This window comes from Penicillium digitatum, chromosome 2 (genome assembly GCF_016767815.1).
Source record: "Penicillium digitatum chromosome 2, complete sequence".
NCBI classification, from domain to species: domain Eukaryota; kingdom Fungi; phylum Ascomycota; class Eurotiomycetes; order Eurotiales; family Aspergillaceae; genus Penicillium; species Penicillium digitatum.
Window position 1 is genome coordinate 354,648 of NC_089385.1, and position 27,881 is coordinate 382,528.

Here is a 27,881-nt window from a genome sequence, read left to right on the forward strand (position 1 = left end):
ATATACTGGTGCAAATCAATTTGATACTCTACTTTCAAACCCCCAGAAATCGCTATAGTCTCTTTACCTAACGTTATAGTCACTTCTTCTCGGATACTTAGAAGAGATGCCAGTCCAGCGGGAGAAGATTCATCATATCCATCATCAGCCACACCCTCTTCATTCAAATCTCTCCGTTAAATACAAACTTCAACACAAGACCACCGCCAATGATTATACTCATCAACGCAGGAATACTAATGAGTCCAGCAACGCTGAAAGGAACCAAGATCATCTGTTCTTCTGGCTTTAGCATTGACCTCAAATACCAAGGAGATGTAACACTCAGCCATGTCATGACCCAACAAAAGCCAAGGGCCTTTTCCCACCGCCCCGGCAAGCCTATGTTGCTCTGGGAGCGCTTCATTCGTTTCCAGAAAGCCTGCGCCCCGTCTTCAATCACATAGCCGACAACAAAAGAGAGGAAAAATGACATAGTCCCAAGATCCCATGGTGAAACTTTTCGCAGACGATCGAGTAAGACATGGATCAAACCGGAGAAGAAGAAAACGACAAACACGTTTGTGTATCGTTCCACCCATGACGACCTAGGCAGACCGAGGACATCCCGCGCTACAAAGTTGCTCGTCGATGTGAGGGGCCGTCGTAGCATCTGATGCCAAAATTTTCTATGAAAACCACCGAAATTAGATGGAGTCAAATCGTTGGGCTTAGAAGCAACTCACCCCCAGAAATTCCGCAACGTGTACATATCTGCCATTCTCCCGATAAGCGGTGGGCTGTTCAAGGGGGAATCCCCCAGGCTCACAAAGATGATCGAAACGACGCGGTAGTAGAAGCCGAGCAAGATTCGAGACACGATGAGCCAAGTACTGAGAGTCTGAATAGCCTGTGCTATCCACTCTCTCCCAGGGATATCCCATTGATGGCCAGAAGAAATTGGCCATTCTTCGTCGTGATTGTTCATGGATTGTTGCAAGGCCAATATGCTAATCGTATCTAGAACTAGAAACTGCCACATCGCCATGGAACTTTCTCTAATCAAGAAGCGACTTCGAGGGATCACAGTCAGATCTCTCTTGGTGTAGTACGCTGGGAACGGTGGGACGTTCTTCACTTGTCGGGGTGTGTTGACTGCTCGCGTGCATGTGAGTAGCTGTACAGTCTTAGCCAGACGAGATAAAGAGCTCTTCGTGTTTCCATCTGCATTGACAAAGTCGCGCCCGGCTTGAGGGTTGATCAACAATAAATCCAGAGCTGTCAAAATGAAGGTTGTAGAGCTTCCCAGGAGATTGATTGACGTATATCCCATTCTCTGAACGGGATACATCATTTGGGACACGATCCATATCATACATGGTATAGACAGATAACGTAGGACAGACTGATGAGCTGTTGTGAGTAGGATCACGCAGGGGATGAGACCCTGGAGGATAGAGAAAGCGAGCAATCGCCAGTCTGATTGATACTGATCCATGGCTGTTGAAGATAGGCAAAAGGGAAGATTTTTCTTTCCATTTCAATTTGAGGATTTCACCGGGGATGGGGAGCATGGGTTGTCGTTTTGGTATGATATTATCTAATTGGTGAATCGGAGCGTTTGCGAAGAGTGCAGGTCCACGGTGGGGTCCTAATCCCTTACATGGTCAATCAAATATAGGTCACCCGTAGACGTCGGTATCTTTACTATTGATTCACTGGTCGTGTCAGATTTGCCCAGCTGGCTCAGGAATTGAGGGCTCCTACATTTTCAACACCTCCGGGGTTAATGAAACAGATGTCAAGACCACCCGCAGACCTATCACATTCGGAAGGTTACCTTGGTGGCTGACGGTGCTAACCCGAATCGATCTAGACATATACGCCCATAGCATCCCGGTTTTCTTGACTACCTACATATGGAGTAAGATGGATTAGATCAGAACATCCTCCCTCCCAAAGGGTAGCGAACAGGTCGGATGGACGAAGTGCATTCTTATATGACTTGAAATGTTAGTTGAAATGTCACTTCCTGGGCAAATACGATACTAACCGATCATCAACAGAACCAATCCAGTTCTTTGAAACGAAAAAAAGTCCTAGCTGGCCCTGTTCATAACGCAACAAGTAGGATGGACGGATTGCCCCCGCATTTCTCGATTCCAACCCCGGTCTTCCATTGACGGTCACTAGCTGCTGTGAACAATTGGTGTTTGGAAACTTAGCATTGTCATAGTCTAGCCAAAAATCGAGATGCCTTCAAACAGTGTTGGTCCTTGCAATCTCATCCTTTCTTGGCTTGTTGAGCTTCGTGACAAGTTGAGATTCACTCGCTCGACCTGATTACCAGGGTTGCTGACAATGAGGGGCTTGGGAGAGATATCACTTCAAACGACAACGGAGTCACCTGCAGCGGGGGTGTATCAGTCACTCGATGATGATTGAACTTCCTGCAGTTAGGATGTAGTACGTAGTATGCCTTGTAGCAATCTGCATGAAATCGAGTTAAACATAGAATCAAGTCTGATTGTAAATGAGATCAATTGGATATACAAAACAACCGTAGATCTCATTCCTGGGCAGCCCCTTTCGATCGATCAGATTTACCTTGTCGTCTAATATGTCGCCTATAATCTTTACATAGCTCTGCCAATTTTACTTGAGACCTGGCTACTTCTGCGATGTTACCTCAGGCACACACCAGCTGTCAAGATTAAACGCATTTTCCAAAAAGGAAGAGCCTGTCCATCAAACGGAATCCCCCCACCCAATGCCAGGTATATCGCGGATCCCAACGTGATTAGGTGACGGTTGTACACTGAAACTTGCAGCCATCTCCATTCACTTCAGCTTTACAGCCTTGAAATTAAAATTACACGCGGACTTGAGACATTCCTACGTAGGGTCTTCCACACACAGTCACTGATTTTCCGTACAATTGAGAGCGCCCTACATCAAAGAATACGCATGTCATATCGCAGTAGGCCACACCTTAACCCTAATCCGAGCACTATAGGCACTAATCCACTTTCAATATGAAAGGCCAAGTTAGCCCCCGCTCGTCCGATGCTTATCTTGCCCTAATCTCGGGGCAGCGGAAGTCACGTCCACACCTCGGAATGGTCCCCAGCTCCAGCACGGTCCCTACTATATCCTGGAATCGAATTGCGGGACCTAATGCCCGTGTCAATCCGGGGTGCAGAGGAGCTTGTGTGGAGTCTGGTGCGGGAGCGTTTTTTAGTCTCCTGGTCCCTGAATTTGAGCGTATTCAAAATTACATGTGGTACACAAACGTATGAATTACCAGGGTGTTTTTGAGCACTGTCGTTTTTCTTCTCTCCTTTGGTTTTCATCTGTTCACGTTCACATTGGACAGATCTAGCCGTACGGACCTGGATCTGATCTGTTGGCTTTATATTTACATGGAGAACAATTCTGGGACAATTAATGCCTCGTATCATTGATATTATCCGACGGGACATCACACGATCTAAATCCGCCAGTGAACATAGGAAAATGAAATCTAATCAACGGAGAATCATGTACGTCGACACCAGAAGGACCGGGTCGTTTCGCCCGGGCGGGAATTAACGCCATACCCTCAGCAAAATAGGACAGACGCCGGGGTGACATCTACATCCGCAGACCTCCCCCGGAATCCCGCAAAAAAACAAGTCATGTCATGCCATGCATTATACCACAAACCGATGCAACGGACACACGCTGCAAAGAACAAACATCAAAGAAGGATTAAACTGTTTACGCGCCGAATTCCTTGACGTCGCTCTTCTTGCCCTGGAGGGCAAGGGGGACGATGCCACTGACGTGCATCTCAGGCCCGTAGACGTGCATGTCGAGGCCAAGCTCAATACCGACGGACTTGATGTTCTTGAGGCCCTCCTGGTAGTTGGGACCGGCACGGCGGACCCAGATCTGGACCTTGTGCTCGTTGAGGACAGTGGCGACCTCGCGGATGGCGCGGATGACACCCTTGAAGGTGCTGGCCACGTTGGTGAAGTTGGCAATACCACCACCGATGAAGAGAACCTTGCCCTCGGGGTGGGTAGGGGCACGCAGCATCAGGTCCAACACGGTGCGGGCGTAGTTGAAAGTCTGAGTCTCGGTGGGGGCACCGGAGTACTCGCCGTAGTTGGCGAGCTCACTGACGAAACCAGCAGAGGCAATGGCGTCGGCGTAAACGACGGAAGCACCACCACCGGCGACGAGAGTCCACACACGGCCGCTGGCGTTGAGAACGGTCAACTTGAGCGAGGCTCCGGTCTTGGCATCCATGTCAGAGATGAACTTCTCCTCCTTGGTCAGTTCACGACCGAAGGGGGCGGGGAACTCCATCGGCGGGCCAGCGTCGACGTTGACCTTACCATCAGTCGTGGCAAGGGCAGGAGAACCAAGGGCTGCGGGGCTGCGAGCAACAGCCCACTTGGTACCGCACTCGAACTCAGCGGTCTGGTCGAGCTTGGCAGCCAAATCCAAGAAGTGAACATCGGCGGAAGTGGCGTCAGCGTTGGGGATGACGACCAGAGGGTTGATCTCGAGGTAGGTGAATTGGCAGTCAACGTAGACGGCGTACAGGCGAGAGATGAAGTCAACAAGGACATTGTGAACACCCTTGGGGACCTTGCTCAGCAGGGTCGCGGCGATCTCCTCGTTGGAGGGGTACTGCTTGAGGTTGACGGGGATCAACAGCTTCTCAGCCTTAGCATCGACATCACCGACATCAACACCACCCTCGTGAGTGAAGAGGATCCAATCACCCTAGAATTGGGCCATTAGTCTCGAGTTTTCCTTCAACCACGCTCGAAACTGTGGGGAAAGCTTACCTCACGAACGGAGTTAATATTGATGTAGTATTCGGTCTCCTGGGGGTGAGGCACAAAGGGCTCAACCAGGAATTGACGGAGAACACCAGTGACGGTCTCAACCTGAACATCCTTGGTGGCACGAGCCTCAATCCATTCCCGAGCCTCAGTCCAGGTCTTGTTCAGAGCGAGCAGACCGCTCTTACCCCGACGCTTGATCAATTGATCAGGTTTGGCGACGAACTTAGCGCCGGGGGTCAGAAGCCAAGGGAAGGAGACCTCAGCTTGGTCGAGGACATCCTTGACGGCCTTATCATCGGGGAAGTGAAGGGAGGCGAGGCGGGCTGGAGGGTTGTGTGTTGCGGGAGCAGGGAGAGGAGTAGGCTTGATCACTGGGGCGCGAGTAAGGTGATAGTTGAGGATGGCCTTGCCGTCGGCCTCGAGGATAGATTTGGCGGACATGATGTGATGATTGAATGTAGGAAAAGATGAGAGAGAGAGAGAGAGAGAGAGAAAGGGGAAAAGAGGGGGATGTTTTGAGCTGAATGTAAGAAAGAGAGATTAGGGAAAAGGTGGGAATTGTTCTGGAGTGTACTGTAGTGTACGGCGTACACAAAAAAAAAAGTTGTTCTGGAGATTACAGCGTACAACTCGGCAGGTCCCACCTGTTGAGGAACAGACCAGAACGGAAGATCCAAAAGAAGGTGGGGGGTAAGATGTGCCCTTCGTTGGGAAATTCTCCACCACACTCCGTACTGAATCGGAGTACGGAGTACGGAGAGCGTATTAGGTCATTTGGGTGGCGCCACTTATTCCTATTTTGAGATGTATGGAGAACTTGTTGGTCCTCGATGCCTGGAGAAGTTTTCTGTTGAATTGATAGTCCGGGATCTTGCTTGCAAATTAATTAACAATCCCGATTTGGTTTCCGAGGTATGCCGAGGTCGAGGTTTACCGAAATATTGTGGCTCTTGATATTTCAATTGAATAGATGTTACTTGTTGAATCCTAGAAGGAAAAGACTCTGCTTTAAAGATACAGAGACTTGAAATACATTCAAAGGAAATTTGTACAACGTAGAAAGACGTGCTCTGTACGAAGTACCTCCAATCAACATCCCCATACTTTCCGTATTGGAGATGTACCATACTTACTGTGTGGGTACAGTATTGTCAGTACCCGGTATTTTGGGGACTGCCAAGTGTTGAGCTGCTCTGCGGATCCAGCGGTCTGGGACGAGCTGTACGGTGTATCTGCGAGTACTCCGAGTATCTCACCCCGCGGATTTTTCTCAACAGCTTGCCCCCTTCTCTTACTGCCTCATCTTCTCTCTCTCTCCTTTTTCTCTATTTCTAATTTCGCATCGAGCGGCTTGTTTAACGCATAAAGTGAGTTGTCCGTTTTTTTTTCTCTCTTATTTATCCATTGCTCTTCCGCCTATCCACACCCCTCCAAACGGCCTTCTTGACAATTGCCTGCTTTATTGGACAATTGCTTCGAAAATCCAACCCGCATGCTAATTGTAACCTAGATTCATCATGCCCTCCTCTACTCTCTCCGCTGGCAACGGCGTGCAGTCTGCCAACGACAACATCACCCGCTTCGCCCCTCCTAGCCGTGTCCTCTCGCCCTCCCAACACAGCCTTTTCCACAATAAGACACGATGCTTCGTGTAGTAAGTTACAGGGCTCTACACGTACGACCTCAACCCGAGAGGCTAATGAGAGATCAGTGGTATGCAACCCCGAGCCGTGCAGGGCATGCTCGACTTCGATTTCATCTGCAAGCGCTCGACTCCTTCCGTAGCGGGTATCATCTACACCTTCGGTGGTCAGTTCGTCAGTAAGATGTACTGGGGTACCAGCGAGACCCTCCTTCCCGTCTACCAGGACGTTGAGAAGGCCATGGCCAAGCACCCCGACGTTGACACCGTTGTCAACTTCGCCTCTTCTCGCTCTGTCTACACCTCCACCATGGAGTTGATGGAGAACCCCCAGATCCGCTCCATCGCTATTATTGCCGAGGGTGTGCCCGAGCGTGTAAGTTTGGCCTCTCCTCGATCTCGGATGTATTGCTAATGACGATTAAAGCGTGCCCGTGAGATTATGGTCACCGCCAAGGAGAAGGGCATCACCATTATTGGCCCTGCCACTGTTGGTGGTATCAAGCCCGGTGCGTACAAGATCGGTAACACTGGTGGCATGATGGACAACATCGTTGCCTCCAAGCTGTACCGCAAGGGTTCCGTCGGCTACGTCTCCAAGTCCGGTGGTATGTCCAACGAATTGAACAACATTATCTCCCAGAACACCGACGGTGTGTTCGAGGGTGTTGCCATTGGTGGTGATCGTTACCCCGGTACCACCTTCATCGATCACTTGCTCCGCTACCAGGCCGAGCCCGAGTGCAAGATCCTTGTGCTGCTCGGTGAGGTCGGTGGCGTGGAAGAGTACCGCGTGATCGAGGCCGTCAAGAACGGCACCATCACTAAGCCCATCGTTGCCTGGGCTATCGGAACCTGCGCCAGCTTGTTCAAGACCGAGGTCCAGTTCGGTCACGCCGGTGCCTCCGCCAACTCTGATCTCGAGACTGCCGTTACCAAGAACAAGGCCATGCGTGAAGCTGGTATCCACGTCCCCGATACCTTCGAGGATCTCCCCCAAATCCTCAAGCAGGTCTACGACGCTGAGCTCCAGAAGGGCACCATCACCCCCGCCCCCGAGCCCGTTGTGCCCAAGATCCCCATCGACTACTCCTGGGCTCAGGAACTCGGTCTTGTCCGTAAGCCCGCTGCCTTCATCTCCACTATCTCCGACGACCGTGGCCAGGAGCTGCTTTACGCCGGTATGCCCATTTCCGATGTCTTCAAAGAGGACATCGGCATTGGTGGTGTTATGTCTCTCCTGTGGTTCCGCCGCCGCTTGCCCCCTTACGCCAGCAAGTTCCTCGAGATGGTTCTCATGCTGACTGCCGATCACGGTCCGGCCGTCTCCGGTGCCATGAACACCATCATCACCACCCGTGCTGGCAAGGATCTTATCAGCGCTCTCGTTTCCGGCCTGCTGACCATCGGTTCGCGTTTCGGAGGTGCCCTGGATGGTGCCGCTGAAGAGTTCACCAAGGCTTTCGATAAGGGTCTGAGCCCCCGTGACTTCGTCGACAGCATGCGCAAGGAGAACAAGCTCATCCCCGGAATTGGCCACAAGGTCAAGTCCCGCAACAACCCCGATCTCCGCGTCGAGCTTGTCAAGGAGTTTGTCAAGAAGCACTTCCCCAGCACTAAGCTGCTCGACTACGCCATCGCTGTTGAGACCGTCACCACCTCTAAGAAGGATAACTTGATTCTTAACGTCGACGGCTGTGTCGCTGTCTGCTTCGTTGACCTCCTCCGCAACTGCGGTGCCTTCTCCCCCGAGGAGTGCGAGGACTACATGCGCATGGGTGTCCTCAACGGTCTGTTCGTGCTCGGCCGCTCCATCGGTCTCATTGCCCACTACCTCGACCAGAAGCGTCTACGGACCGGTCTTTACCGCCACCCCTGGGATGACATCACCTACCTCCTCCCCACCTTGCAGAAGGGCGGTGCTGAGGGCCGTGTCGAGGTCAACCTGTGATTTTGTTTATGACGTTTTGCAGCGCCGTCCGCTGTCATATAGTTCGTCCGTTCAGGGCGGTGGAGTTCGGATGGTTCATCCCTTGGTTTTTCTTTTTTTTATGTTTTCTGAGCAGTTATGTGTATCGATGTACCTGCGTTCATGTGGCATGACCAAGTTGACGGGTTGACGCTCAAAAAGGGTGCAACCCGGCTACAGATCTGATTTAATTCGTTTTGCAGTAGATGACTAGACCTCTTTTGGGAAATAATGAACGTGCCATTGCCGCATGATGCTTTTTTTCACTGTAGTACTTTGCAATTCGTCAAATTTGAAGTATATCGGCCTCGTTCCGCCCTGAAAATGGACCGTGCGCCTGATTAGGAAATATCCTTATCGATTATCAGTCGCAATCTTTTCTAGCCTCAACCTCAACTTCAAGATTCACCCACCTTGCATACTCTACCTAGCACCCTACGTCTACACGCAGCTCTTGGATATTCCGAACGAGCCACACAGTATCCTACCCGTCATACTGCTTCCCAGGTGGCGCCTCCTCTCAATCCCCAACCTTCACCACACCAACACCGTCATGGTCCGCCTCAAAAACCGCTACCTTCTTGTGGATATCCTCTACCCAGACCCAAAAACATGGCCAACAACTCCAGGAAGAAAACCACACAACCCTCTACTAGCAATCCATTCCCCGACCTCCGACGCCCTGACCCAAGGCTTCCTAGCGAAGATGATCCGCGAGTCCGTCTCAGAGCTATACGGCGACTATGGAATCGGCAAGCTAGGCGGTGCCTCCGCCGGCGGAATTACGAGTAATCTTCCCTTTTCCAGCCCCCACATTAATCCAAAATATCGCCCACTAATCACGCCTTAAAGTAAAATACCTCTCACCCGCAACGTCCACCGCTATCATACGGTGTCCGCGAGCCTCCTTCCGCCTCGTATGGTCGGCGCTTACGTACATGTCTGGCGTACCGGAGCCGGCGAATGGCCAGAAACGCGCAGGGACGGGACGCGAGCGTGGGTGTGTTTTCCGTGTGATTCGGGTTTCGGGGACGATGCGGAAGGCTGAGGAGGAGGCTATTCGGAGGGCTAGGAGGGAGATTGTTCGGGTTAAAGATGCAGAGGAGAAGGGCGTTCTTGGGGAGCTGGTTGGTGGGGGGCCTTCTGTTGTTGATTGTGTTATGGATGAGAGTGAGGATGAGGGGATGGATGAGTGAGATTGGATGAGGATGAGGTTGGTAGATTTTGTATTGTACATTTTTTTTATTTTGAAATGAGATACCCCAGTTTTTGGTGCATTAGACTGTGCGTGGTTATTATCGGCTATTGTACATTTATCGTATCAGATTTGACGTCTAGAGTGGCTGAAAAGTCGTTGGAACAGTGTTATTATTTGCGGCGCACCCGCACACCACTGTCCGGCATGTCCTTCTTCCACTTCTCCAGCTCCTCGTCGAAGTCATGTCCGTCATCCTCGTCGGATCCACCATCCACCGCACCCGTCGCTTCAACCTGGCTCGCCGCATTGCGCAAACGAACTTCCTCCTCCAAATCTTGCTCCTCTTGCTCATCGTATTCATCTTTAGCATCCAGCCAACGCTCTTGCACATCCCGCACATCTGTGACACCCATACCCTCCCGAACTGCCACTTGCCAGACGGTATCATTGGCTCCCTCAGCGGGACCAAAGGCATACCCGGACGCACGATCGATGGCACGTAGAAGACTCATCATACTCTTTTTATCCTCGACGGCCAGCGTCTCGAAGGCAACAAGTCCGAATTCTTCGACCAGGTCGATGATGGTCTGGTTCAGCTTGCCGAATTTCTCATGCGAGAATCGTGAGGACTCGCTTTCTAGTTCTGGGAGTAGGTAAGAGAGGTCTTGTACTTCGGTGTAGTAGTCTAGGTTAAAGGGGAGCGGGGCGTAGTTGGCCAGGTTGTCGATTTTGGTGAGGACGTTTAGGTGTGGGAGGTCGAGTTGGAGCATGGCGCGGAGAGAAAGGAGGAGGGCGGAGATGTACATTGAGGGAAGGGTGAGGGTGTAGGAATCTACGAGGTGAACCACGATCAACTGTTTGATGGGAGCCTGGTTAGCTGGGTCCCCTTTGTGTTGCGCTTGGGATTCTGCTGCAACTAACCCGGATGCCCATCTTCTGGATCTTGTAGAAGATGTTACGTAATGAGGCATGGTGTGTAAATAGCTCGACTTGACCGGGACAGTCAAAAAGAATATAATCATCTGAGAATTCGTGAGAATTAGAATAGGATGCAGCTAGAACATGTCACACATACCGCCAAGCTCCTTCAGTCCGTTTTCCAGCCAGTCGAAGTTGTTTTCGAGTTCTTCGAGGGCGTATAAGACACCACCATTTGGACCCAACTTGTCCTCTTCCATGATATCCTCAAGAGTGACTAGATCACGTACATCCAGCGCGCATGGATAAGATGTCTTGTCGTTGGCGGGGTCAAGGTTGACGACAGAGCATTTCCGGCCGATTGCACCCAGGAACTGATGCATGCCATTGCAATATGTGGACTTGCCAGCGCCCGGTGGACCAATCACCAGCTGGGCAAAGGGCATCTTGTCAATATCACAAAGATGAGAAGATTAATTTGTGCTATAAGTAAATGATGTCAAGCCGTTTCTTCTTTTTTTCCTTATCGATGCGGCGCGGGGAACCAGAGGGCGGTGACGATGGCAGAAAAGGAGACGGCCAAAGGTGCCGGGGAGCTTGGGGTTTGATCTTCTACAACTCCGCAGCTTGCTCAAGATGACTTCTCGTGAGTAGTCCTCGGCAATTGTTCCTCTCTCATTTAAACCATGTCTAATTTCTTATTGCAGATCAATTTACTGTGGCATCCCCACCTACGGATGCCATCTCGGCCTTGAAATTCTCCCCAGACCCCAACTCCACGCGAATTGTGGTTTCATCATGGGATAAGAACGTGTACCTGTACGAACTGCGGGATGAGAATGGAAACGTTGGAGAGGGAAAGTTATTGCAGAAGTTTGAGCACCGCGCTCCTGTACTGGACGTCTGCTTTGGCGAAAATGAGAACGAGATCTACACAGCTGGACTGGACTGGGACGTGAGGAAGTGAGTTATTTCCATTGGGTCCTACTACTATCCATGGGTTATACTGAATGATTAGGATCGACCTCAACACCTCCGAACAAATCGTGCTCAGCAGCCACGAAGCCGGCGTGCGCCATGTTATATACAGCCGCGAGCACAACATCGTCATCTCCGCCTCATGGGACTCAACACTGCACATCCACCAGCCAGATGCTGGTGCAAACCCTGATTCCCTGCCTATCATTGTCCCCCTCCCATCGAAGCCATTCTCAATCTCCGTAACCGCCACGAAGCTGATTGTCGCGATGGCGTCGCGCGCATTGCACATCTACGACCTTAAAGCACTGGCCCTTCTCACCGCACAATCAGACAGCACAGCCCCAGGCGGTAGCAGAGTTGAAGTTGAGCCCTGGCAGCGCCGCGAGAGCAGCTTGAAGTTCATGACCCGCGCCGTTGCCTGCATGCCTGATGACGCTGGGTACGCCTCATCTAGCATTGAGGGTCGTGTCGCGGTCGAGTGGTTCGACCCGTCGCCTGAATCTCAGGCCCGCAAGTACGCTTTCAAGTGTCACCGCCAGACTGCTGAGGATGGCGTGGACGTCGTCTACCCTGTCAACGCATTGGCTTTCCACCCTGTCTTTGGCACCTTTGCGTCTGGCGGTGGTGATGGTGTTGTTGCGCTCTGGGATGGAATCTCTAAGCGCCGTATCCGTCAATATCAAAAATATCAAAACAGCGTCTCGGCTGTTGCGTTCAGTGCTAGTGGCCGGCATCTGGCTATTGCCGTCAGCCCTGGATTCGAAGACGGCCATGACGAGGTCCCCGAAGGCACAGTGAAGATTTACGTACGGGAGTTGGGCGAGACAGAGGCCAAGGGCAAGGGCACAAAATAAGTCTAGGAACGGGTATTCTTCTCTTGATTCCATACTGAAATGAAGCGTCTGTCCAATGTTGATACCACACATGAAATCTAATAAAAAAAAGACATTTTCAACCCACAATTGCATGCGTTCGCTCATTCAATTCCAACTATAGCAGTTTTCCAAGGTTTAACGAAAAGGAAAATCTTGGTATCATCTACATTATTTACGTAGTCTCATGTTCGACTCCCAAAGTCCAACTACTGGACATCTACTCAGCCTTGCGAACAGCGACTGTCCCATCAGCCATACCGAAGTAGGCCGCAACAGGCCGCTCACCACCAATGCCACCGGCAGCAGTAGCCTGAGGACCGGTCTGGCCTTGGAACACACCGACCTCAAGCACACCGGTAATCTCCTTGATCTTGCGAGCCAACACGTCAACTGCCCACACACCATCCTTGCCGTTGCCATCCTGGCCAGCCTCAATATCGGCCTTGATCAGCATCGGCTTGAAGGGAGCATCGACAATGAAAAAGCCCTGGTCGGTCTTGAGGGGACCTTCCTTGGCGCTCGCGGAGGGGCGGATGGCGGGGTTGACACTGCCGAGTTCCTTCAACTTCCGGATAACGCGGTGGGCGGCGATCGGGGCGACCTCGATTGGGATTGATTTCCAGTTTGTAAGGAGGCGAGGTTGGAGTTTGCGGTGGTCTAAGCATTGCGAGCGTGAGTTAGTTGAGGTGGTAGTCTTCTGGCAAAGGGGAAAGAGAAGGAAGCGGGGGGGAAAAAAACAAAAAGAAGAGGTCTACTTCCGAGATTCACCCAGCCCACACCCCATAACCACAATGCAGAATGAAGCAAGATCAAGTCAGATCAGATCAGGACTCACCGGCGACACAGATAAACTCCTTTGCTTGCATAGCGACGATCTTCTCCTGGAACAAGCATGCACCGCCGCCCTTGATGCAGTTCAAATCCTCGTCAACCTCATCCGCGCCATCGAACGCTACGTCGAGGACGGTGCCCAGCGGAATGCTGTCGTACTCAACAGCGGTCAATCCGGCACTGACGATCAGCTGCTTGGACTGGTAACCGGTGGGGATGTACTTTGTGGCGGAGGTGTCAACGCCGAGGCCCTTGATGGCCTCGACGACGTACACGATCGTCGTACCGCTGCCAATACCGACCCAGCGGGCATCCTTGGGGTAGTGCTTTTCAACGGCGACCTTGGCGGCGGCGCGCTTGGCTGCTTCGACGGCGGACATGGTGGATTGGAGTCTTTGGGGACTTTGGAGAGTGCTGTGAAGAAGTGTGGGGATGGTGGGGAGTGTAAGCCTACGGCAGAGGAAAAGAGGGGAGATGAGGGCTGATTGGAGCATGGAATACTCGTTACCGACGCTCTTTAGGGCCGAGCTGGTAGCCTTTTGTAGAAAAAGAAAAATAGAGAGAAAACGAAATTCAGCAAAATATAACGTTGGCTTGGGTAGAAATCTTCTACTATAACGTCACATTACAGTTGTGGGGTTTAGCGCTTGCAGGTGTACTTTTTTTTTTTTCTCTAAAAATCCGGCCTAGGTAAATTCTACATAAAATCAGGATCACAATCAGGATTACCAAGAATGATCCATTTGAAATTGTATAAAAGAGAGGAAATTCAACCCCTATCAGATCGGTTTCGCCGAGTTCGGAGTTGTCCTCTCTCTGTTCTTGATGCAATCACAGACAAGAACATCATTTTATATTTTTTTTTGCAATTTTTGTTTTTTTTTTAAAAAAAAACCTCCCTTAAACACCATAGCAATAGGCCAAACAAAGAGACTCTGTACATTTAAAATATTCCAAAGCAACATGGATGCTGGCTGGACCTGTTTCTCTGTGGCAACCAGCACCTCGTTTCATCATCTCGGAGGAACTTGGAACTAAGAGTCGTAGTAGTTGGTCATGGACCAAGCATATACAGTATCAGTTGCCAGTTTTAAGCTAGTTTTCTCCATTCTTTCTTTTCGAGATAGGGAAGGATGCAGGTAGAAAGATACTCTCCTAGGACAAATGGGGTTGTAGCAAAAGCGAGGATAACAATGGCCAACTTCGATTGGAATAATTAGATCTTGTGGAAGAAGATGATCTTCCAGCTCTGCTTTGGAGTTTGATACCGTTGTATAATGTAGCTTGCCTTGATATTTTTCTTTTGTGAACTTGAAACGAAATCATGTTAACCCCAAGTCGATTTTGTTCCAACTACTCCGGGACGAGATGCTGGACATTTGTAGGCCCTCAACCTGAATTCTCCTAGCTCTCAAATACATCCTTCTCTAGAGGAGTAATATGATATTTATTAATTCCAATCCTCATACAACTGACAGCTTCTTCTGAATTGTCGCGAACCAAAGAGATAGTCATCTGCGCGGACTATGCCTCGTACGAGCCCGTGAGAGCCACTTTACTAGGATTGTCAAGGGACTCTCTATTCTGGCCACAGAGATTTTTTTTAAAAAATGGCCTGATGTTCTTGTTCTGAAGGCAAAGCATCTTGGGGTCCAGCAAGTTGCATGTAAAGAGCAAAATCCCATTAAGATCCATTGAGGCTCTGGGTGGCAGCCTTGGTTATCAGGCCATGACATGCGCTTACTAAAAAGAGTCGCGCATCAACAAGTCAACATCCACTACTCCATCATTTGGGTACATGCATGATTGGAGTGCAAAGACTCTAAGCCACAGGAGAGGGATCACAGACCTATAAACTGGCAATGGTTTGAGCCTCAAAGTAAAGCTCCCTTCCTTCGCACTACTTGACATCCACCATGACGGATGCCTTCCCCGCCGCCCTGACAGGGCCAACCTCCAAGGAGCGCAAATATGATCGCCAGCTCCGCCTGTGGGCAGCAACTGGCCAGCAAGCACTTGAAGACTCTCACGTTCTGCTAGTGAATTCCGATGGCCCTCTCGGCCAATACAACACCGGTGTCGCCGGGGTTGCTGGCGTTGAAACACTCAAAAACCTAGTGCTGCCTGGAATCGGTGGCTTCACCATCGTCGACCCGGCAATAGTCACCGAGTCAGATCTAGGGGTCAATTTCTTCCTGGAAGAAGAGTCACTAGGCAAGTCCCGTGCCGAGGAAACCTGCCGACTGCTGAAAGAACTGAATCCAGACGTGGAAGGACAATACTATCTCAAGGTATCATGTTCCATGTCTGCAAAAGCAAATGTTCATTGACTAATTTCTGAGACAGCGCGTTGAGGAGCTTCTCATGGATCCTGAGTTCTTGCCCCAGCACAAGCTGGTGATTATTTCCGGTCCTATGAGACGCTCGACACTGGTACCTCTGATCCAGGAGGCAAGGCAGCTGGGTATCCCTGTGTTGTACCTGCACTCAATTGGGTTCTTCTCCACCTTCTCCGTGCAATTGCCGGCTGAATTCCCCATTGTTGAGACACACCCGGACCCGGAATCAACCCAGGACCTGCGTCTGCTAAATCCCTGGCCTGAGCTTGTCGCTGCCGCAGCCCACTTGGACAATCTGGACACTCTGGATGACCACCAGCACGGCCATGTTCCCTACATACTTCTCCTGCTTCACTTCCTGGAGCAATGGAAACAGTCTCACAAAGGCAACGCACCAAGTAACTACAAAGAGAAGACCGAGTTCAGAGAGTTTGTGCGGTCCCAGACACGCACTGCTAATCCAGAGGGTGGCGAGGAGAACTTCGATGAGGCCGTCGCTGCTGTCCTGAAGACAATTTCACCGTTCAGCCTACGCAGCTCGATCCGCGAGATCTTCGAGATGAGCCAGTGTCAGCAGCTGTCATCATCATCCCAAGATTTCTGGATCATTGCCTCAGCCATCAAAACCTTCCACGCATCTCACGGCGTCCTCCCCCTCCCCGGTTCCCTACCAGACATGAAAGCCCAATCCGCAGACTACGTGTCATTACAAAACATCTACAAGGCCAAAGCGCGACAAGATGTGGAAGAAGTGACAGTAATCGTACGCGAGCTCGAAGCCACTCTTAAACGCCAAGCACCCGCAATCCCAGACCGAGACATCGAAGTATTCTGTAAAAATGCTGCGCACATCAAAGTCGTGCTCGGCCGCGACATCCCGCAGATAAGCATCGACAGCGACGCGTCCACACTGAAAACCATCCGCAACCAACTTAATGACCCGGACTCGCTGATCCCGATATTCATCGCGACACAGATCCTCGACTCGGTCGTGGACGAGATCCAATCCAGCAGCCTCGAAAAGGACCGCTCTGTTGACGACGATGGGCTTTGGAACAGCCACACAGAACGCATCCTGGCTCTTCTGACCGCGGCGGATGGATCGGCTGTTTGCCACGAGGCGCGCGCGCAGATCGCACGTACGATTAAGGAACTGCGTCGGGCTGAGGGCGGCGAGTTACATAACATCTCTTCGTTTACAGGGGGTTTGGTTGCGCAGGAGGCATTGAAGGTAATTACTAGGCAGTACGGTCCGCTGGATAATACTTGCGTCTTTGATGGGGCCAGGAGCAAGAGTGAGATGTACAGGCTCTGAGTGGGGGATACGGTTTGTTATGAATGTGCTGGATGGTTGCTTGCTCCACGCAAGACTCCAGGTATTCGAATTCGTGGAAATTAATTTTTTTTTTCAGAGAATTTGAGGACTAGTGATCCAGTGATATTGTGGGTTGTAGACTCCCCAATAGGCAGTAATCCGACTATGTAAATGGCTTGGTCCTCCTCAATGGCTTAGACAATGGATGCGAACTGGCGAGATTGGGCCATTCTTTCAATGGAAATGTTGGGGCAATCTTATGTCGGTCGTAGTATGGGATATGTAATTCTTTGCTCCAGTGTGTGCGGCCAGACCGGGTCCAAATCGAGAGGATTTTGTCTGTTGAAATGCGTTGACCAGTGAAGGGTATCCTCACGAGGATAACCACAATTGCTCTACCAACTACAGAGAGCATTTTCAACTCTGAGTGTGATTCGCCGCCGAGCAGGGATGATCGGAGATGGATATACAGGCCATGTACATGGTCTATACACGGTCCCTGATGCACAACCGACATTTCCGTTGCAGGCCATAGCTGTCTTCGCCCTTGTAGACGCTTTCCAGCGGCGGAGCTGTAATCCGCAAAGGTGTGAATTGATGAACATACTCTCTCAACGTTTCCTCGGCTTCTGGTTTGCTCGATTCCGCTTAGGACCTTGAGGTCCACCCTTGTTCTCATAAAGCTTCTCCTTCCCGAACGCCGAATCAGCAATTCGTAAGTAACTGATCACACCCTGATCAACGACAGCCATGACCACATTACGATATCCATGTCGGAGTCTCATGTACATCATACGGTCCATTTTCTCCCCGCGCGGGGGGTCAAGTGGCGTGCTTTCGAGCAAGGCACCGAGTTGTGTCATAGTGGGCATGGTGGTTTGGTCGCGTGTGCTGACGACCGCGATGCGGAAGTCTGGAGTTGGAAGTGCGGACTTTTTGAAGGGAGTTGAGGGCTTGTAAATATGGAACACGACGCGGAAGGGGGGTGTGGTATCAGAGGGGTGTCTTTCCGGCGCGGTGACTGGGTCGTACCATGGAATGATGGCGAGCTTGCGGTATACATCCACTCAAAAGGGATTGTCAGTAAGGAGAGCTAAGATAGCCACCGCAGAAAGATATGTGTGACTCACTGTAATGACGGTGAATGCCAGTGCCGATGATTGGGCCAGTTGCCGTAGAGGCCGTCGAGTGAGGGTCATGGATCCAATTGAAAACTAACCCAAGCAAACCCGCCAGACCGGGACCATGAAACTTGGGTGATATTCTTTCACTAGCATCTGTGACATCCGAATCCGGCTGCTCCATGTCATCGTACCACCCAGGCGCTCGAACCAGCGCATAACCCAGGCGCCTGAGACTAGTATAAACGGAATAACGCTCCAGCGTTAGTCCACCACGCCCCATGAAGCATGCATATGCAGCCTGCACGCTCATAGGAACCGAGAGGTCTTCTTCCCCTGAACCCGCGGTAGACCCAGACGAGCTAGGCCATCTGATATCTAGACTTCCTCGCTCGATGAGATACAAGGCTTCCTCTGGCAATAGCCAGACACGGCTTGACGAGTCTGCCTGGCCCATTGTCTTAAAAAATTGACCCTTTGGGCTGGGCACGTAGACACATGCGTCGGGGGATATCCTGGCGGAATTGGGCAAAGGCCTCACGGGGGTGGGAGAAGACTCCAAGCTCTTGCCGTCTTCTCCGCCAGCTTTCGGTGTCGCGCGATCAGGTTGAGCTGGAGGAACATACCCATCGGGTGCGTAGAAAGCTATGATCCGAGTTTTGGTAGCGTGGAGACGGGGATATGAGAGTGCATTATGCATGGCCCCTCGCGAAGCGGAGAGTACATCGGCTTGAAGTTCTGTCGGATTGGGCTCGAAGTCCTTCTCGCCGCGGCGCGGAATACTGGGTGATGAATCGGCAAAGCTGTAGAGAGATTGAAGGTAAGCAATGGGTAATTGGAGATACGATCTAGGAGATTTGGTTCGGTGTGTCGGAGGAATAGGTTGTGTTCGTACAAGTTTAAGTGGTTTAAGAAGCGGAAGTCCTGCGTCTCATCGGATAGATCGACCTCGGGCTGTGTAGAGACATTTTCGGGGGTGCGAATCAAGTCCTCGTCTGCGTCTGCCATGTTGAATTGTTTGTACAGAAGAAATTAGAGACTGGAATTTCGGATTCAGAGTCAGATGGGATTAAACCAGGTGTGCTTATCGATAAGCGGGTGTATTTTTTTTCGTCTCGCAGAATGATGTCCACGTGCTGTTGGCCAAGGAGATTATCCCCAGACCATTCATTCTTGGAGGGTCGACATGAGTTTACAAACAGTCTTGAAGTGGATATGTCTTTTGCAAAGATCTCATCGCGTCAGTTATCAACATTGGAAGAGTTGATTTTTGATCGGGTAATTTGTCAAAACTGATCAGAGAGCTTGACTGCTCACAGCCCTTGTGTTTTCAAACATTAACGATCCAGCCTATATTGCAGGTGCTATCTACTGTTTTTCCAACATCACAACTTGACTGCCATAGTCAGCCTTGAAGGGGAATTGCAGACCAATATTCATCAAGGTTCCACCAGAGTAAATTACACCCTCATCAATCTTATAAAAAGCCTGTGCATCCAATCCCTGTAACCTAACGCGCGGCCATGAATGGTCAACATTCGGAGCGAGCTGGAAGACAAACAGCACGGCCATTTGCCCATCCTCGGCGATGAACAAGACAGCAGGCCAATTTGAGTCCTCTGGAAGGTTTAACCGCCACATATCGCCGTTAAGAACAATGGGGTTCACCTTCTCAGCGAGAGCAATGAGCCCCGGCAGAGCTGCCTTGTCCTCGGCGTTCATGGTAGCTGGGTTGAGTTCCAAGCCAAATGAGCCGCCCATCATCGCCACATGTCCGCGGACAGCCACAGGGACTGTGCGGCCAGTCTGGTGGTTCGGCACTTCGGACAGGTGAGCACCCATCGCGCTGGGTGGGTAGGCGAGTGAAGTACCAAGTTGGATGGAGATGCGATCGATTGCGTCTGTGTTATCCGATGTCCAAATCTGCGGGAAGTAGTGCAGAACACCTGGGTCAAAACGGCCTCCACCCGACGCGCAACCCTCCCAGAGTACATCGGGGAATTGCGTTGTTAGTTCATCGAAAACGCGGTACAGGCCTAGAATGTAGGCGTGGTTTGTGGCTGGGGAGGGCATCTCGTGGATGCCCCTGTTGTTATCCCACTTGATGTAACTAATATCTGCACTCTTGAGAACATCAGAGACGACCTTGATGATGAAGTCTTGCACTTCGGGAAGAGCAAGGTTCAACACGAGCTGGCTCCGTCTTTCGGTGCGAGGGTAGGGTCCTGCGTGTAAGGCCCAGTCTGGGTGCTCTTTATACAGAGTCGATTTCGGGTTGACCATTTCTGGCTCGAACCAAATACCAAAGCGCATGGTTGTTGATGAGTTAGCCACTTTTAGGTCCGTAATCTTCTTTACAATCGGCTCCAGGCCGTCCGGGAACCGGTCAGGGTTTGGAATCCAGTCGCCTAGTCCGGCATTGTCGGAGAGACGTGGATATTCCTTGCCGAACCAACCGTCATCCAGAACGAAGAGCTTGGCGCCCACTTCGGCGGCTTCCTTTGCCAGGTCGTATATGCCACTCTGGTCGTAATCGAAATACAGCCCTTCCCAGCTGTTCAGCAAAGTAGGACGAGCACTGGTGGCCAACTTGCTCTTGATGAGATGGTTGCGGTACAGGCGATGCAGGGAGCGTGACATTCCACCGATGCCATCCTTGGAGTATACCGATACACACTCCGGGGAAGTAAGAGTCTCGCCGGGCGGTAGAGTCCACGAAAGCTGGCCAGGGTTGAACCCCAGAAGGGCACGCGTGAAGCCCTGTGCGCCCTTCTCGACGTTCACGGAGAATGAACCCGTGTATACAAGCGAGAACCCCCATACCTCTCCGTAGGACTCGCTGGCGGAGGGATCGGTCAGCGCCAGAAAAGGATTATGGAGGTGAGAAGAGTAGCCAGTAGAACTTCCAAAGCTTTGGGTACCACACATGACTCTTTTCCTCTCGCGATGCGCTTCTCTCGCCCAGTCTCCACGAAGACTGATCATGTCCAGTTCCTCAAACGGTAAGTCCACACTCAGGCTGGCCAGAGACTCGATTGTGATATTTGCCCCTCCGCGATTGGTAACATTTACGCTGCGTACAATGGCATCATGCTTGGGGAAAATGGAGTAGGAGAGGTCCGCGGCCACATCGCTGTACTTGTCGTATAGACTGATGACCAAAGTGCTAGCATCTTCTTCTGTGCCTGTCGTGGCTGGCAACCCAGGCAGAGCAGGCTTTCCGGGGATGATCTTGTGCGATACATACTGGAATTCAGACACGGTATACCCTTCTGACTGACGAATGCGAATCGCAGGGGTCCGGAAATCCCCTCGGCCTTGGTCTGGGAACTCACGGCGTACACGTCCTATATGACTATTCCAGCCATTGACGTCGCCTACCGTTTCCAGGGGGATATTAGAGCCGACGGAGCCGCCGAAGTGGTCTCCTAGGAGATCACCAGTGGTGTTGTCCACATGGATGCGGTATGAAACGGTTTTCCCATTGAGAGCAAAAACAGTACCGTCTGCCGCGATTGCTATAAAATACATGATCAGAGATGAAACTTGAAAGATAGAAGCAGAGGACTCACGCTTTGTGCTTAATTCTTCAGCCATACCAGCGGAGGAATACCCAAGTAGAGCAAGGCCTGCAGCGACTGCGATACCCCTGGATACGTAAATCATTTTACTGTTCCACTGACAGATTTCAATTCCAGAGTCGATAAAATACATACCTCTTTATATCTTCTACCCCGATGTCTTTTCTCCGACTTGTGGGGAGGTTACATGTGGAAATTCCCAGGTTGGCTCAGACTATGTAGATCTCAAGTATGGTGTAGAATGGGCCTCGGTTGCCAAGAACAGACTTCTAGGAGTGTGCTGGACTATGACTGGTGAAATGCCGATCAAAAAGCAACATCGGCGATACTCCCAAGTATATATGCTGGGGTTAATAATTGTGGAGTCATAAATGCGGAGAAAGCCCCGGGAATGCTCCGTGTCGCGGGCGGTTTTCAATGTCGCTCTTTGGTTTTTGCACATTTCATTCCCGACGCAGTCTGCGAACTCCTCAATCTTGCCAGTGCTATATTTAAGAGGAATGATGAGGCCAGCAAAGGCTTGTTCAATATGCCTGCAAGCAATCTATACCCCGCCCCTGCAGATCCCGTACTCACATGTGGTAGTGAATGTCGACGTAAATACGACATTCCAGCACGCAGTCAGGCATGTGTCTATTGCTCTGTCTGGAGACTAGATTCTACAGGAAGACACCTCTTCATACCGAAAGGGTCTTCTATGTCAGAAGAAATAACTGCCGGGATGAGGTCTCTACCCGAAACATGCACTTTACCAGATCAACATACCTGCACTAAATTGGTGGAGCTGTGTTTCGGATTTTTGCATGATAGGTTTTATTCTCTCCTCCATTGACCAAGCCTAATGGAACAAAAGCGTCGGGGGAAAGGGCCCGAGAATAAATTGTACGGGATTCTCGCAGTATCGGCACAATAGATGCTTTCTACTCGGTCCAAATGCACGAATCTGACTCGGTGATATTTTCACATCACCCTACCTCACCACTATTGCTGTGGTACATGAAAACCCTGCCTCGGAGATCATATACTACTCAATTGCATACCCTATTGCCGAACTTCTTAAATCTCACAAATTGCCATGCTTCTGGTTGTGTGGAGCAAGAAGTAAACACGGGAGGTTTGTGGTTTCTTACCGAAATACCCCCCAAAACTAACTGCCCATATAACATGCAACATAGTATGGTGGACTGCAGGAGTCCGACTCCCACGGCTAATGAGCCCCCAGCCAACGTCCCCCTCCCAATGAACGAAACCTTTCTTGCTATAACCCGCACCCACGGCTTTGCAGGATTAGTCTCAAACAACAACGCTTCATCCCCCCTCGTACAAAATGGTCCTCCTAAACAAAATCCTCTTAGGAAATCAACAACTTCAACACGAAGGCCGCCAAATCAACCCTCACCGAAGAATATGAAATTACAGAATTTCTTCCCTCTCCATAATGTTATGCCTCTTAAGGCCATGATCCCCTTTTCGTCACTTTCTAGCTAGGCTACGACCAAATGCTCTTCTACCGCTTCCTGCACGAAGACGTCCGAGGCTGCGCCCCCACGCACGCACTTCGGCGTACAGCAGTGCAAAGAACACGCCGTTTGACTCTGCGAGATAATCCCACCGCCCCAGGAAAGTCCCCCGGCTGCGCCGTGCAGTCCAGAATGGTTGGTTATGTACTCATCATTGCGTTGACGGTGCAGTGTCATACGTTGCTTGTAGGATCTCGGTTACTACTATTCTTCTGTTGATAGGTAGGCTATGGTGAGGCAGTTAGTTGAGTTTGCTGATCTGATTAGTGATGATAATGATGATGGGGGGGGGGGAGGTGGGAGAGGCGTTGGGCTTTGAAAGGGTTTGGGAGTCATTAGCAAAGATGATTGTAGATCAAGATGAGAGAGAACATACAACATAGATTTGGTTGAAACTAGGCGGTGACGAGAGCGGTCAATTTGATATATATATTGTGGGTGTGTCATGGATGATGCCCCTCAAAAGTGAGTGTTCAGCGAGTTTCGAAATTCCAGACATCTTTGCCAGATTTTTACTCATGGAGGAAAGAAATCAAAACATCGTGGACTATAACGAAAGTTTGCGCAAGGTATATTGCCCAATACAAACATCCAATGCAGAAAATAACAATAGATAGATATCGAACAGCCTGGAGAATGCCCTCAAGACCTTTGGACCCTCCTCGAGGCAGTATCAGACTATAATTGAGATGTTGAAGGATTGTCTCCAAGATCTTGAGAACGAAAGCCAACAGCAGAGCACAGCCCAAGTGATTGACGCAGACACGCTAAGCATTGCCATGGGGTTTTTAGAAATTGGGAAATAAAGCTACATGTATAACATTATAACATAGTAGATATCAAGCAAATGAGAGAAGATTCGTGGAGCCGAAGAGAGAAATAACGGAAGCACATGGTAGACTAGGAAGGGCTCCTATTCAGTGACTGCAAGACGAACGCCTATACTAAAAAATCAAACATAGACTGTGAACACCGTTCAAATTCACCTTAAATACAGCCGTGGAAAGAAAAATATTTGCATCGACCTGGATACCCTTGACAATTTACAGTCTGATTGTATTCAATCGATTTAAGTCAATTGGGCATGTTGGAGCGAGTCTACATTCCAAACGACAATAAGCATAGCCACGAGGTTAGATGATTCCTGCTTTCTGAATCGATGGCCCCATAGATCACATCGATCCAGGTCCATGGGTACAGATTGATACAAATTGTATCACCATTGGGACAGATGCGTCTATATGCGGATTAAAGAATCACCAAATGGCCCAACAAGACCAAATGCACATATGTAGCAGGGAGAAACTGGAGCGAAGTCAAGAGAGGCAATTTTAACGGGTCATCCAAACACCCCCGTGGTCCCCGGTTTGCCCACAGATAAACAGCCCAGCTGCCAGGAATGCCATGCAACTAACTCCAAAACGTATGCATTCGTAAGACATGTCATGATATAGCGTGGTCGCGGAGCCTTCAGCCTTGACACCCGCCAAGGACATCAAAAGCAACGACAGCCGTCGGTGCCCGTTTGTGGGAATACCTTTCAGGAGGTCCGGTATCAAGACGGGGGAATTTATTAAATAAGTTTCATCATTGTTGCTGTGACGAGTGGGATTGTCTCCCATCTCAGTCAATCAACGGTTTCTTCTGGTTGCCGACAATAGCGGCGCCTATATGGCTGAGGGCGTTGTGGTCGTTTGGTCGTACAATTGCTGGAAGAGGCAGCATGGGGTTGTCCGGGTTGATATGGGCGGCGTCTCGTGCGGCTTGCTCGATCGCTTCCATTTCTTCTTTGCAGCCGGCGTGGTCGAGAGGACAGACCACGATTGGTTGTCGAATGGTAATGTCTCTTGCGGAGGTTAAGTGGGCCTGCGGCGTGTGAGTTTGGGGGAGGAGACAGTATGAAAAGTAGGGAAACACGAACTCGAACCGTGAGGTAGTACTCGATTTTATATAGGCTTGCTGTGGTGGTGAAGCCGCTCACACCGTACGTTGGAAATGCCGCCCTACTTCTCGGCAAGAATCCGTCCGCGTCGCGGAGGTCCTTGGCGGGGAAGACCAAACCTAGGTTCGTTAAATAGCCCGATTGCGGTAGTTTAACACCAACGTTCTCCGTTTTCTTGGCTAAGACTTTGACTTTGCGTTGGGGCTCATCGCCTTCGTGATTGTAGACGATTTCCTCATCGATACCGATGGTGATTTTGCTGATGGTCACTTTACGCGCCTTGCTCATCCAGCTCTCATTCGGTGAGAGTTTGACATAGACGCTAACAGGGTCCAGAGGACCATAAGACCACCGTGGTAGTGAGATTGCTAATGTGACCAGATGATCCGATACGCGCTCTGCCGACTCTGGACGATTATACATGCCGAATGTGGAGAGTGTGTCGTAGCGCGCGATAGGGACGGGGAAGGTGTATTTGTGTTGTTGTTGTTGCCCTTGTTGGACGGTCACCACCATCTCGTAGTAGGTTTCAGCGGTGCGACTGGGCAGCTGTATACTAGCCGGGGGTACACGGCGAGAGGCATCACGACCCCCACGACCAAATGGAATAAAGAGAACGAAGGGCAGATCCATAGAGATAATTTCCTCGTATTCTCGGCCGGCAGGACATCGAAATAGGAGCATCTCTTTGCCGACGATATCGGTCATCTCTTTCCGCGGCGGAGCCAGGCGCTTCTTTGTGAAGGTGTCCGCCGACGGGTGAATTGTCTCGCGGCGGAGGAGAGAAATCGTGACGAGCGAGACATTGACCGGGGCTGTAATGCCGGCGCAGGGTCTGATTTCAACTTTACCCTCAATTCGTGGCTTGGATAGTCAGTCAATGTGGCCGCGTGAGCAGAGGATCGTCGCATGAATCGCAAGGCGCTTACCATCGTCGCAGAAATGCCTGGATATCCGATCAGAAAATTGCCATTCGCTGGGCCTGATACGCGCACAAAGGCGGCCATCTCGAGTCAGCCGTGCCTGTCGCACCATGGACATGCGGAGGTTGGTCGAGTTGTGGGGAATATGCGAGTGGACGGATCCTTTCGCACGGATCATAAGGGTTCCACGGTAGGTTGGGTTAAAGTATGTGAAATAGAGATTCCTTGAAGATCGGAAGTTGGAAGAGCTCAAGAAGGGTACGTTGTCCAAGAGGTATAGAATCTAGAGGGTTGAGATGGGAGAAGTGAGGAGCTGAGCTTCCAAAAAGGTACAGTTGTGGTGGGGAAATGCGCGAACTGAGCCAGCCCCCCCAACAGCCACAAGTCGAGTCTCAGGGTTTTTGGAGTTGAGCTCTTTCGAAATTATTCGATCTCTGGATCAAGTACATTTCTAACAATATTAGGAAGATCTACCAGACCTTGTTAGATCTCTACATCTGTAGCTAAATGTGATTGTGATGGACAGTGTACGGTCAGGGTTCCAATGTGCATGTCATCCTCATCGTCATCACACATGGGGAAATAGGAAGATAAAGACAATCTGCATGCACTGGAGAGTGATATGCGATTGAATATGGATTTCGGTCTGAATTTGATATCCAAACATAAAAATTTAAAAAAAAGGACCCATCAAACCAAAACTACATTCCGGATTTTTCAAAAGATTGCCTCCCCCCCAAAGTGGTTGCCAGTGCAACCATGACATCGCCTTCTCCACCCACACTTCTTCAATCATTGCATATCCCCAGATCTTGACGTTCAACTACTTCGACATCATTATGCCTCGTCATGTAGCAAATAAAACCGGCCAGTCAACCCTGTCCTTTGGGGGTCGAGTCACCAAACCAGTCACCACACCATCCCACAAAGCCAAGGCCCTTGACTTAACCCCAGTGCTCCCCGACAAGTCTGTCTCCGTCCCCCCAGAGCCCCAGCAGTTGTCCGTTACACCAAATGAGCCCTCCAAGCCCCATGTTGCAGAGCTAGCGGTGCGACGGCAAGCTTCAATCGAACACCAAGCGCCCCGATCCGAAGAGGACAAACGGGCCCTGAAGGTGAACAAGCAGGATATCTGGCGATACTGGCAGGTCCAAGAGCAGATTCGCAAAGCACCTAGGGGTAGGTTTAAGCTGTCACTTGGGGCAGTAATATAAATCAAGAGGCTAATGTCATCTCAACAGCCCACCAGCAAGGCATGGATATAGAGGAAAAGATTCTTCGGCATTTTGATCTTTCCAGCCAGTACGGGGTATGTTGTCTGGATCGCTGAAAGTTCTTCTTTACATCGACGTCATCTAACCTGGTCTTGTTTGTTTTTTTTTCTCTTTAGCCCTGCGTTGGAATCGCTCGGGTCAAGCGCTGGAGACGCGCTAATCTGCTGAAGCTCAACCCGCCCATTGAAGTTCTTGCGGTTCTTCTCAAGGGGCAGAATACAAACGAGCGAGCACATATTGATGAATTGTTATCCTGAGGACATCTCCGCTTGTGATTTGAATCGGCGTGGACACACCTATATGGATTGGGCGTTAGGAGGTATTGATGAGATATGAGATATGGTTATTCCCAGGCTTTGAAAGTTGTAAATTTAATTTGCTGTCTACGTTCATGCAAATTGTTATTCGAAACTTCCATGTGAGCCGAGGTAGCTTTGCACCCTCTCGGTCAAATGAAAAGAGAATGCCTCCTCGACTGTCGATCCTCAATTCAAGGTGCTATTCAACCAAGCACTGTAAGGTATGTGAGAATGGCTATCGTTGTCTAGGAGAGATGAACCAGTGATTTCGGGTCCGTGTTATCCCCGGATTGCACGCTGGGTCTGTCCGGGGACCCCACGATCTTCGAGTTG

General features: G+C 50.5%; 13 protein-coding genes across 13 annotated transcripts; 6 read left to right on the forward strand and 7 right to left on the reverse strand.

Moving 5' to 3' along the window:
• Positions 1-163: 163 nt before the first annotated feature.
• Positions 164-1,477, reverse strand: Pdw03_6212 (membrane bound O-acyl transferase family-domain-containing protein; the record flags this gene model as incomplete). The annotated part of the gene is made up of 2 exons (XM_014680240.1): positions 164-668; positions 726-1,477. 2 exons carry the CDS (start codon positions 1,475-1,477, stop codon positions 164-166), a joined length of 1,257 nt encoding a protein of 418 aa, XP_014535726.1.
• Positions 1,478-3,738: 2,261 nt separating this feature from the next.
• On the reverse strand, positions 3,739-5,261 carry Pdw03_6213 (ATP citrate lyase subunit (Acl), putative; the record flags this gene model as incomplete). The annotated part of the gene is made up of 2 exons (XM_014680239.1): positions 3,739-4,755; positions 4,821-5,261. 2 exons carry the CDS (start codon positions 5,259-5,261, stop codon positions 3,739-3,741), a joined length of 1,458 nt encoding a protein of 485 aa, XP_014535725.1.
• Positions 5,262-6,337: 1,076 nt separating this feature from the next.
• On the forward strand, positions 6,338-8,413 carry Pdw03_6214 (ATP citrate lyase, subunit 1, putative; the record flags this gene model as incomplete). Its single annotated transcript, XM_014680238.1, has 3 exons — positions 6,338-6,474; positions 6,532-6,838; positions 6,890-8,413. The coding sequence occupies 3 exons, from the start codon at positions 6,338-6,340 to the stop codon at positions 8,411-8,413; spliced, it is 1,968 nt and encodes a 655-aa protein (XP_014535724.1).
• Positions 8,414-8,984: 571 nt separating this feature from the next.
• On the forward strand, positions 8,985-9,627 carry Pdw03_6215 (Ribonuclease P/MRP protein subunit; the record flags this gene model as incomplete). The annotated part of the gene is made up of 2 exons (XM_014680237.1): positions 8,985-9,219; positions 9,284-9,627. The coding sequence occupies 2 exons, from the start codon at positions 8,985-8,987 to the stop codon at positions 9,625-9,627; spliced, it is 579 nt and encodes a 192-aa protein (XP_014535723.1).
• Positions 9,628-9,799: 172 nt separating this feature from the next.
• On the reverse strand, positions 9,800-10,993 carry Pdw03_6216 (ATP binding protein, putative; the record flags this gene model as incomplete). Its single annotated transcript, XM_014680236.1, has 3 exons — positions 9,800-10,483; positions 10,551-10,651; positions 10,705-10,993. 3 exons carry the CDS (start codon positions 10,991-10,993, stop codon positions 9,800-9,802), a joined length of 1,074 nt encoding a protein of 357 aa, XP_014535722.1.
• A 190-nt stretch (positions 10,994-11,183) lies between these two features.
• Positions 11,184-12,382, forward strand: Pdw03_6217 (Nuclear pore complex subunit, putative; the record flags this gene model as incomplete). The annotated part of the gene is made up of 3 exons (XM_014680235.1): positions 11,184-11,193; positions 11,255-11,510; positions 11,566-12,382. The coding sequence occupies 3 exons, from the start codon at positions 11,184-11,186 to the stop codon at positions 12,380-12,382; spliced, it is 1,083 nt and encodes a 360-aa protein (XP_014535721.1).
• Positions 12,383-12,620: 238 nt separating this feature from the next.
• On the reverse strand, positions 12,621-13,614 carry Pdw03_6218 (Ribose 5-phosphate isomerase A; the record flags this gene model as incomplete). The annotated part of the gene is made up of 2 exons (XM_014680234.1): positions 12,621-13,060; positions 13,239-13,614. The coding sequence occupies 2 exons, from the start codon at positions 13,612-13,614 to the stop codon at positions 12,621-12,623; spliced, it is 816 nt and encodes a 271-aa protein (XP_014535720.1).
• A 1,536-nt stretch (positions 13,615-15,150) lies between these two features.
• Positions 15,151-16,888, forward strand: Pdw03_6219 (Ubiquitin-like activating enzyme (UlaA), putative; the record flags this gene model as incomplete). Its single annotated transcript, XM_014680233.1, has 2 exons — positions 15,151-15,525; positions 15,581-16,888. 2 exons carry the CDS (start codon positions 15,151-15,153, stop codon positions 16,886-16,888), a joined length of 1,683 nt encoding a protein of 560 aa, XP_014535719.1.
• Positions 16,889-17,499: 611 nt separating this feature from the next.
• On the reverse strand, positions 17,500-19,017 carry Pdw03_6220 (TRNA splicing endonuclease subunit (Sen54), putative; the record flags this gene model as incomplete). The annotated part of the gene is made up of 3 exons (XM_014680232.1): positions 17,500-17,954; positions 18,019-18,812; positions 18,905-19,017. 3 exons carry the CDS (start codon positions 19,015-19,017, stop codon positions 17,500-17,502), a joined length of 1,362 nt encoding a protein of 453 aa, XP_014535718.1.
• A 360-nt stretch (positions 19,018-19,377) lies between these two features.
• Positions 19,378-21,675, reverse strand: Pdw03_6221 (Alpha-galactosidase C, putative; the record flags this gene model as incomplete). The annotated part of the gene is made up of 2 exons (XM_066101285.1): positions 19,378-21,527; positions 21,582-21,675. 2 exons carry the CDS (start codon positions 21,673-21,675, stop codon positions 19,378-19,380), a joined length of 2,244 nt encoding a protein of 747 aa, XP_065956368.1.
• Positions 21,676-23,628: 1,953 nt separating this feature from the next.
• Positions 23,629-23,916, forward strand: Pdw03_6222 (uncharacterized protein; the record flags this gene model as incomplete). Its single annotated transcript, XM_066101286.1, has 2 exons — positions 23,629-23,679; positions 23,728-23,916. The coding sequence occupies 2 exons, from the start codon at positions 23,629-23,631 to the stop codon at positions 23,914-23,916; spliced, it is 240 nt and encodes a 79-aa protein (XP_065956369.1).
• Positions 23,917-24,733: 817 nt separating this feature from the next.
• Pdw03_6223 (Arrestin-like, C-terminal) lies at positions 24,734-26,153 on the reverse strand (the record flags this gene model as incomplete). The annotated part of the gene is made up of 4 exons (XM_066101287.1): positions 24,734-24,976; positions 25,032-25,916; positions 25,982-25,998; positions 26,048-26,153. 4 exons carry the CDS (start codon positions 26,151-26,153, stop codon positions 24,734-24,736), a joined length of 1,251 nt encoding a protein of 416 aa, XP_065956370.1.
• Positions 26,154-26,814: 661 nt separating this feature from the next.
• Pdw03_6224 (DNA polymerase delta, subunit 4) lies at positions 26,815-27,506 on the forward strand (the record flags this gene model as incomplete). The annotated part of the gene is made up of 3 exons (XM_066101288.1): positions 26,815-27,154; positions 27,217-27,284; positions 27,366-27,506. 3 exons carry the CDS (start codon positions 26,815-26,817, stop codon positions 27,504-27,506), a joined length of 549 nt encoding a protein of 182 aa, XP_065956371.1.
• Positions 27,507-27,881: the final 375 nt, after the last annotated feature.